Raw genomic sequence first — 9518 nt, forward strand, 5'->3', positions numbered from 1 at the left:
GATTTAAAACGTCTTTATAGTGCTGCTATGTGTGCACTTTATTAATGTGGGTCGTTTTGCCCAGGTACTTGTTGACACTATTTTTTCATGACTTTTTAAAAAGCTTAATAATGTGTTCTCTGTAATATTTTCATATGTCTACTCTACTCACAGGCAATGCATTCAAGATTTTTAAGACTATCAAATAACACAAAGTGTGCATAAATAACGAAGAGCAATTAGTTTTTGAGTGTATTGCTTCAGAAGAACATATTACACCGTCTCACCCGTGATAACATTCTTGTTTTTTTTTTCGCACGTGAGCTGCTTTTTTAAGGATTTTATAGCATGTACTAACATTGATTATAAATAATATTACATGTTGAATTTAGGAAATAAATAAAAAAAAAAACTGCATAAATTATAGCGCTGTTTCATTGTAATGGTTTTGATTGACATAAAGCTCTATGGTTTTGCAGCAAGAAATGAGCAATTTAAAGGGTAATTCAACCAAATTTATCAAAAAATCAAATAAAATACAATAGCGTAACAATGATTAATTTGAATTGGAAAAACAGTTGTTTAACAATCCATTTTATTGTTTAGTTAAAAAATATTGACAATAAAATAACAACAGAAATTATTGTTTTGCGTTCTAAAATATATGAGAAAAAAAGTATTTTTTTATTGTTACGGTAACTAACAACCCCTATTTTCTATTGTAAAAGTTCCAAGAACAATAAATTTTATGGTTCATGACAATATATTGTATTGTATTTTAAATGTTCAACCTACAATCCTTTCTATTGTAGTTCTAATGCATTCTTTCTTAATGTAACAGAAAAAGTTACTGTTTTTTTATGGTACTTTTTATTCGGGAATGTTTGAGGTGAAAAATGAAAAGCATTTTATTCATTTTATTTGCCAAACTCGTTCGTATATAAATAGATACAAAGCTTAATATAAAATAAATTAAAAAGGTTTAAAAATATATATGTATGAGATTGGAGGAAACGGAGAGCCCGTTGTTTATAGATCTGGCCATATTTTCTGCGACGTATGTTGGACGCTTCGGTCTCTATTCAAAACGGAAGAAGTTTTCGCTGAGCCTTTCTTAAATATATTAGCATGCTAGATGTTCCCGTCATGTCTTCGGAGCATCCTTGACTTGAATTTCGCCGATAAAGAGTCTCGTGATAGCTGGCAACGATGTAAAAATTCAGCAGTCGTCGAACGAAGTCTATCCAGCTTTTTACGAGTCGGTGCCATAATACTTTGAATCACCCCTGTTGACACATGCTGTGTCCACTATAATTTTTATAGATGGATCTTAGCAATCGGCGATTCGTTGATATGTTCAAAACATTAAACTGTCAACATTTTATGATTATTGTTCTATCCAAATTGAAACATATTATTGGTTTTTACTTCTTTTAGGTCTCCCTGAAACAATAAGCTCGGCAGGCGTACGAATTTGGATTAATTGTACAACTCAAAGACACTCGTATTCCACATCAATGTGTGTGTGTTTTTTTAAAAGATATTTTAGTTACTAGATAAAGATTGTCGCTACTGTTCCCTTTGTTCTGCTGTCCGAAACATGTGTGGTACATACCTGTCAAATCGTATGGATTTTCCATCTTTGACATTTAGCTCCCCTATCCTCGCCAGCAAAAGATGTTCCGGACAGCGACGACAGCGACAATCTTTATCTAGTAACTAAAATATCTTTTGTTTTTTTAAATTATGCACAAAGTTTTAGTTATGGCCAGTCATTCTCCTCCGGAAGGCATGAGCCTCCAGGAACCTCATGAAAAAGTGGATTTAAGAATAAAGTCTATGGTTTTGGGCCACAAAATATTACTCGGATAGTAACCCGACGCTATCATCTATCGTACAGATTTGTGAATGAGATCATTGTTTTATTTCATCTAAAACATAAGGATGAAATACAGTTTGCAATAATTACGGAAGGGTTTATGATAAGAGACCTTTTTTCTCACATGGGTATCCATGAGTATCACATATACAAGCAATTTTGAAATAAATGGGTAAAAAACGTGTATTTGAAGTACATTCGTCCAAAATATAGGAAATAGCTGCAAAAAGTTTCACCGCAGAGGCATAGCACGGGAGTCTCGGATGCCAATAAAGAAAGAACCGCTTCCTACAATGTTCGTAGTACCGAGGACTGACAAGCTCTGAAGTTTTAATTTTCAATACGATAGTTGAGTTGTTGAATCCAATACAATTTTCCATAATCGTTATTGACACCGGTTGAAAACAACGGTAATCTTCCTTTGTTAAGCATTTCGCCCTCATATTTCAATATTCATCTAATGATTCACCTGAAATAGAAGAAGACTTAGTAATAGAAATATCAAAGAAAAGGATAACTCGTGAATTTTCTTGTTGTTTAAAAATAAACAACCTAGTCTATCTCATTGGTAACGGAGAAAATATAAACTCTACTTCATGGCTACCAAGATATTATTATGAATTGTGTTCACAGCATATGTCAAATTCGATTCACCCCTTGGTAATTTATGGCTAGCGTAAAAAGCTGGATAAACAACTGGATGCAAATGCAATGTTGTTCATTTAATCTGTATCAAAACATAAAACAACTAATTTAATCGTGATTCACAGACACAAAATGTATATAATTTTCTCTGGAACTTACCGAACAAAATCCCTCCCGAGCAATTACTGTTTTTGCCTTTCTCGTATTTTTCTGTTGATTAAGCTGACTCCAATAAAATCTTTTCCGGAATAAAAGTCTCGCTGGACTCGGCTCTGGAATAAGAATGGCAAATTTCATCAAAGAGGAGGCAAAAAATACCGTTTTGATAATTTTAACTTACATGAAACAAATTAACAAATTTTAACCTTTTTGCTATTACTGACCGTTGAACTTCGCCATTTTTCTAAAATTTCCACGGTGAACTCAAATTTCAGTTAGTTACTCATTTATTTTAGTTTGAGTAACAGTCACTCAACTTCATAAATCTCTCTTACTCAGCGTTTGACGTTTTAGAACAACTTATGAAATTGAGTTAAGTTCACCCAAAATTGAGGTCGCCTGGACGAGCGTGTGGTTAATTTTTTTTAAATTCCCAGCGAGTTTTGAAACACCCCTGAAACATTGAAACACGCACGCACACAACTGCACTTTCGACTGTCAGTCAAATCAAAACATAACCTCAATCGTCGATCAGCGTTCAACACGCGTGTTTCTCTCATAATATTTTGGTCTCTTGTGGTGAGAGCAGGGCGGCCATTCTTCATAAAGAACCGAATGGCGTGTTAGTTTTGGAATTAGTGGATTTTTTGTAAGGATTTGCTCCGGAATTGAATGTTTGGAAGTAAAGTCTGGTGCCTAAAGTGAACAACTACCAGATAAACAGCAAAATGTCGGATTATGGTAGGTATTACTGTTGTTTCCACTCGATCGTGCAACGTTTGGAATCTCGTGGTTTCCATCACGAGGTTCCTGCGTCCTGTCAGATCGTTACATTATTGCCGGATCTTATGATGGGTCATTTCGAAAATTTTAGAAATGGGATCCCCAACCATTAAGAAGGAGAAGAAAAAGAAGAAGATCAAACAGGAGCCGGGAGCGGAGATTGAGAATTTGGGTGAGATTCAAAAGTCCGGTAACTTCCAGATCAAACCCTCGGAGGCCATTGCCAAGTTGGACACCTCGAAATGGCCGCTGCTGTTGAAGAATTTCGATCGCTTAAATGTCCGGACCAATCATTATACTCCTCTGCCGTTTGGATCGTCACCGTTGAATCGAAAGATTAAGGAATATGTAACGTCCGGATTCATCAATCTGGACAAGCCTTCTAATCCCAGTTCACACGAAGTGGTGGCATGGATCAAGAAAATTTTGAAGGTGGATAAGACCGGTCACTCGGGAACACTGGATCCAAAAGTGACGGGGTGTCTGATTGTCTGTATCGACAGAGCGACGCGTCTCGTAAAAAGTCAGCAGAGTGCTGGTAAAGAATATGTGGCCGTTTTTAAATTGCACTCGGCCGTAGAGTCGGTGGCCAAGGTTAACCAGGGACTCGAGAAGCTCCGCGGTGCACTGTTCCAAAGACCTCCCTTGATTTCGGCTGTGAAGCGTCAGCTTCGAGTTCGTACGGTTTATGATTCCAAGTTGCTGGATTATGACGATCAACGGAACATGGGTGTGTTCTGGGTCAGCTGTGAAGCCGGTTCCTACATTCGTACCATGTGTGTTCATTTAGGTCTGGTAACCGGAGTGGGTGGCCAGATGTTGGAACTGCGTCGCGTTCGCTCCGGCATTCAGTCGGAAAAGGACGGAATGGTCACCATGCATGACGTTCTGGATGCTCAGTATCTGTACGATAATCATAAGGACGAAACCATGCTTCGGAGGGTGATCAAGCCCCTGGAGGGTCTTTTGATCGGCCATAAGCGGATTATCATGAAGGATAGCTCGGTGAATGCCGTTTGCTATGGGGCCAAGATTATGCTTCCCGGTGTTTTGCGTTACGAGGATGGAATCGAAATGGACCAGGAGATTGTGATAGTGACCACGAAGGGAGAAGCCGTGGCACTGGCCATTGCACTCATGACTACGGCTACGATGGCCAGCTGTGACCACGGTGTGTGCGCCAAGATCAAGCGCGTTATTATGGAACGGGATACATATCCCCGCAAGTGGGGCTTGGGACCGAAGGCTTCGATGAAGAAACAACTGATTGCCAGCGGAAAACTGGACAAGTATGGCAAACCAAACGATAAGACGCCGAAGGAGTGGCTAACCGGCTATGTCGATTTCAATAAACCGGCAGCGCCGGCCAAGGATACTAACGGAAGTAGTCCGCCAGCCGACGCACAGGAGGAGTTTGGAGGAAAGGTAAGTCAATAACTTAGTTTTGTTCTCTATAGTTAGATTTTAACATGGCTTTGAGCTTGCGTTGTCTGGCAGCCTTTGGATGCATCTTTGTTGGGTTTCCTATTTATGTGGGACTGGTCCACGACCAATGTAATTCAGTCCAACATAAATTTAGGAAAACGTGGATCAACATTACTTGCTACTTGTGATTATTATTAACAAATATGGTAAAAAGCAAAAGACATTACTTATAGGACAATTTGAATAGACGGTTACTACTTTTGAAGCTGCGGTATTCTAGCAGGATTTAACCAAGTTTTTTTTTTCATCCAATTCTAATCGGTATCAATCTTCATTTTCAGCGCAAACTGAGCATCGGTAGCGTAGCTGATCAATCGTTGGAAGCTTCAGCCATGGAAGTGGACGATGGTGAGAAGAAGAAGAAGAAAAAGAAGAAACACAAGAAGGACGACGAAGCGCCGGAGGCTCCTGAAACCGCTGAAACAGTCGAGGTTGAAGCCGGTGACGAGGTAAGAAATCATGTTTTATCCTTTGGTCCCTTCGTCTAACTAAATGTTTTTTTTCTTTTCCTCCAGCCATCGGGAACCAAGAAAAAGAAGAAGAAGAAGGACAAAAAACAAGAGGAGGAAGCAGAATAAACTGCTTTAAAATAACAAATCTCGCAACGAATCAATTTTCGTCGTGCATCCTGGAGAAGGAACGAGGTACTTCATACTTGATAAACCCCCTTACCATCTCTCATTTCTGAGGAGACGAGCTATTCCTCTTAGGACTGTGCACCTATTTGTTAGGTGCTTCAACCGTTTTCTCGTTGATTTATTTCTTAAAGTTTTGGTAAGGTTCCAATCGGCCTCGCGCAATCACGAGGAGAAAAAAGTGCATTTGTTTCCTAGAATGAAAGCTTACCAAGTCCAGATTTAGATATTTTTAAACTTCAAACGCAGAATTAAAGTCATTTTACTAACGTTCAATTTATAGTCCCTTGCGTAGAAGTCCACCGAAACAAAGTGAATTAAGTTGTCGGTTTTAATGCTGAGGTTGGACGTTCGTTTGCTCGATTATGATTAAGTTTTGTCAATCTACTTATTATCATATCGTAAGAACGAGACATCTGAAAAAGTTGTCTCAGGTTTATTTTTAGGTCAAACACATTTTGTTTTCTTTTACATTAAGAAGATGAAGATATAGAGTTATAATTACTTATTGTACAACCGTTTAGAATTTTTAGTTATATTTTCTTCGAAAATCCTGTTGAACAGTGTTGTATGTATGTTGATCTTACGATGTAACTTTTATTTATTGTCAAAGTGTCCTGTCTTTTTGTGTTCTTGTGTCCGTGTATGTCCATTGTATACAATGTGGTCTTAATGAAAAAATCCAGATTAATCCACCTAGCGGCGATGATGCCTTTCTCGTACATCGCAAAATGTACTGAAAAAATCACATAAGAAAGGTCAAAAAAGCACTTTTGGGGAATAGATCGCATATTTTATATCATTTTGTATGTGTTTGCATTAATTACTATGCATTGCCACCACACTAGATTTTTTTTTCAATTTTGATTTTTTTTCCAAGGGGGTACCTTTGGGAAAAAACAATGATTTTTCAATTCCAATTCCGAAATGCAATGTCCGATCGGGGCAATTTTCAATAGCAAACAATGGGACCGCATTCCCCGTTGAATGCAACTTGTTGCGAGTAAATCGGGTAATGCAAAGTTCTAAAAAGGGTGTCTACAAAATTTGTACACACACACACACATACATACGCACATACAGATATCACCTCGATTCGTCGAACTGAGTCGATCGGAATATAACACTATGGGAATCCGGGCCTATTGAGGACCATCACGAAATCATGTAAGATTTTAAACGTTACTAGTGCATTCATCTTTCGATGGATTTTTGAGATTTATATATCAATCGACTCGTTAACTCTCCACTAATTTGCCAGTTTCATTGAATTTTCTGATTATCAACGTTAAACTAGGGTATCGGATCATTTTGGCAGAACCTTCTATTTCTGTCCGCAACGTGGGTCACATTACGGCCATCGTCCAGTGCGGTTGGATTTTGGCAGGGTTTGCAGAAATCGCTCTCAATCAAGGAATGTAATTGTCGCTGAAAAATGCGAAAAACAAGCGACAAAAGAGAATAGCGATAACTCTTTGTCCTCATCTGCAGAGGATAAAGACATTGTTGCGTTCCATTTTATTTGCAACAAACATGGAGAGGTAATTGTTGTGAACTTTTCAAACTGCGATAACTTGTATATTTCAGAAGTCAAACACAAATCATGTGTACAGATGGTTAAGTTTATGTCTAAGCTATGATAACTGATACTGATTTAACCAAAAACATCATCGGAAACCGACTACTTCTCAAAATGAGCGGCAGGCGATCATTGTCCTATTCTGTTGCAGTTTGGGACAAACGCTTATTGCGAGTTGAGTTTGTCCCAACATTTACAAGAGAGGACAATGTTGTTGTCATTGGCAATGTTGTTATTTTACATTCCTTGCTCTCAATAGATAACGAACAACGATAAAAGAGAGGCAAAAACTGTTCCGAATCATAACAAGCCATGATAACAAATTTATCAAACTTGTATACAAGTGCGAAAAAACAGAATCGGATAGGCAGCCCCCACAGAAAAATGGTGATTCTTGCTTTGTTTTCGCTTCTTTCGTGTTGGTTACTGCACAGCAGTGTCAAAAGTAATCTTGCTCTGCGGGCAGGGTTATTTGATAGTTACTGAAATGTCACTTTTAAGTTTAATTTCAGTTTAATTCTCTTAATGAGACAGACCCTAAAGCGCCAAACGCAATACAACGGAACGGCGACGGAAACGGAAAATTTGACAGTTAGCCCATATATTTTCTGTCAAATTTGCCGTTTCCGTCGCCGTTCCGTTATATTGCGTTTGGGGCTTTAAGCCGGCGCGGCGGCGCACAGGTCTATTTCAGAGTTACGTAATCTTTAAGGACACTCCTCACGGAATCCAAGTTTCAAAGTGCTCGCGTTTTCGGGGGCACACCACTCGATACGGAGGCGGCACACAACTGTCATTTTTGTTGATTTAGCTTTGCTGCGTCGCAGCATGCGTGAAATAATAAAAATGACAGTTGTGCGTTGCTTCCGTATCGAGTAGTGTGTGCCCCCGAAAACGCAGGCACTTTGAAACTTGGATTCCGTAAGGAGTGACCTTAAACCAGGGATGCCAGAAGATATTTTCATATGTCTTCACAGTCGTTTATAAATGTCTTCAAATGTCTTCAATATTAAAATTCTTAGCGAGAAATTTCAAAATCCAATAGGTTTGTAAATTCAATAATCTCCTTGTTTTACTGATATGGAATAATGTTTATTTTTGTAACATAAAAATTCTTAGAATTCAAGAAAATATTCTCTTTAAAATTATTTAATTTTTTCATGACGAGTTTCCCCTAGATTTTGTCCTGAGTCGGGTTTTTAACTGAATTTTCACGTGGAATTCTCGCTTAACTTTTCAAAAGGACCTAAGTAACATTTTTTTCGTGAATTAATTTGAATAGCGCAATCAACAGAACAACATGAAAGCTATTGATTGCAGTATTCAAATTAATTCATGAAAAAAATGTTACTTAGGACCTTTTGAAAAGTTAAGCGAGAATTCTTCCAAATTTCTTTTTAAAGAATACCCTGTTGGGATTCAAAATTTACTGTGAAATACTTGAAGAAACATCCAGAGAATTTTCTGAAGGAACTTCCGGTAAAATTTCTAGATCAACTTCCAGATAAATTCCTGATGGAGCTTCTTATAACTTCTTTTGGATGGAGCTTCTAATTACTTCGGGAAGTCTCCTGAAGAAATTTCCCGAGGAATTCCTGTTGGAACATCCAAAGAATTTACTGAATAAACTTCCGAAAAAAGTTCAGAAGGAACTTCCGAAGGAATTCTTGGAGGAACTTAAGAAGGAATTCCTGTAGAAACCTGTGAATTCCGGATGTTTTTTTTTCTGGAGGAATACCTGAAGGATTTTCCTGATGAATTTTTGAAGGATATTCCTGAGGAATTACTGAAGCAATTTCCGGTGGAATTCTAGAAGAAACTTCTGGAGAAATTCTTGAAGGTAGTTCTGGATGAATTCTTGGAGGAGCTTCCTGATGTATTGCTGCAGAAATTTCCGAAAGCAATCCTGGAGGAAATACCAGATAAATTTCATAGTATACTTCCGGAGGCATTCTTGGAGAGTCATTCGGCAACTTTCTTAAAGGATCTTCCAGAGGAAGAACTTCCGGAGGGATCCCTTGTGGAGCTTCCGCAGCAAACCCGGGAAATCTTTCGGAAAAAATCCTGGAAGAACTATTGGAGGAATTCGTGAAGGAACATCTGAAGGAGTTCTGGAGAAACTTCTGGAGGATCTTCCAAATGAATTCCTGGAGGATTTTTCGGAAAAATCCCTGAAACTTCCGGACAATTTCCTGGAGGGATTACAGAAAGAATACCAGGACGATTTTTTGAAGAAATTCATAGAGGAATTCGCAGAGTAAATACTGGAAGAATGTCCAAAAATATTGCTAGAAGAATAATCAAAGGAATTCAAGGAAAAATTCAACCAAAGTGTGTAGCAAGTTTCCTCTGAATTTCTTTTAGGTATTTAGAT

General features: G+C 38.1%; 1 protein-coding gene across 1 annotated transcript; it reads left to right on the forward strand.

Moving 5' to 3' along the window:
- The first annotated feature begins 3186 nt into the window (after positions 1-3186).
- On the forward strand, positions 3187-6081 carry LOC134222238 (H/ACA ribonucleoprotein complex subunit 4). Its single transcript, XM_062701379.1, has 4 exons — positions 3187-3403; positions 3537-4870; positions 5212-5379; positions 5446-6081. The coding sequence occupies exons 1-4, from the start codon at positions 3391-3393 to the stop codon at positions 5506-5508; spliced, it is 1578 nt and encodes a 525-aa protein (XP_062557363.1). The 5' UTR covers positions 3187-3390; the 3' UTR covers positions 5509-6081.
- The last annotated feature ends 3437 nt before the right edge of the window (positions 6082-9518 follow it).

The sequence above is a fragment of the Armigeres subalbatus genome, chromosome 3, assembly GCF_024139115.2.
Source record: "Armigeres subalbatus isolate Guangzhou_Male chromosome 3, GZ_Asu_2, whole genome shotgun sequence".
NCBI lineage: Eukaryota > Metazoa > Arthropoda > Insecta > Diptera > Culicidae > Armigeres > Armigeres subalbatus.

Bases quoted from the DNA above. Each gene is read 5' to 3' on its own strand.
- LOC134222238 (XM_062701379.1), top strand. The intron at 4,871-5,211 runs GTAAGTCAATAA...CTTCATTTTCAG, and splicing joins AGGAGGAGTTTGGAGGAAAG to CGCAAACTGAGCATCGGTAG. The intron at 5,380-5,445 runs GTAAGAAATCAT...CTTTTCCTCCAG, and splicing joins AGGTTGAAGCCGGTGACGAG to CCATCGGGAACCAAGAAAAA.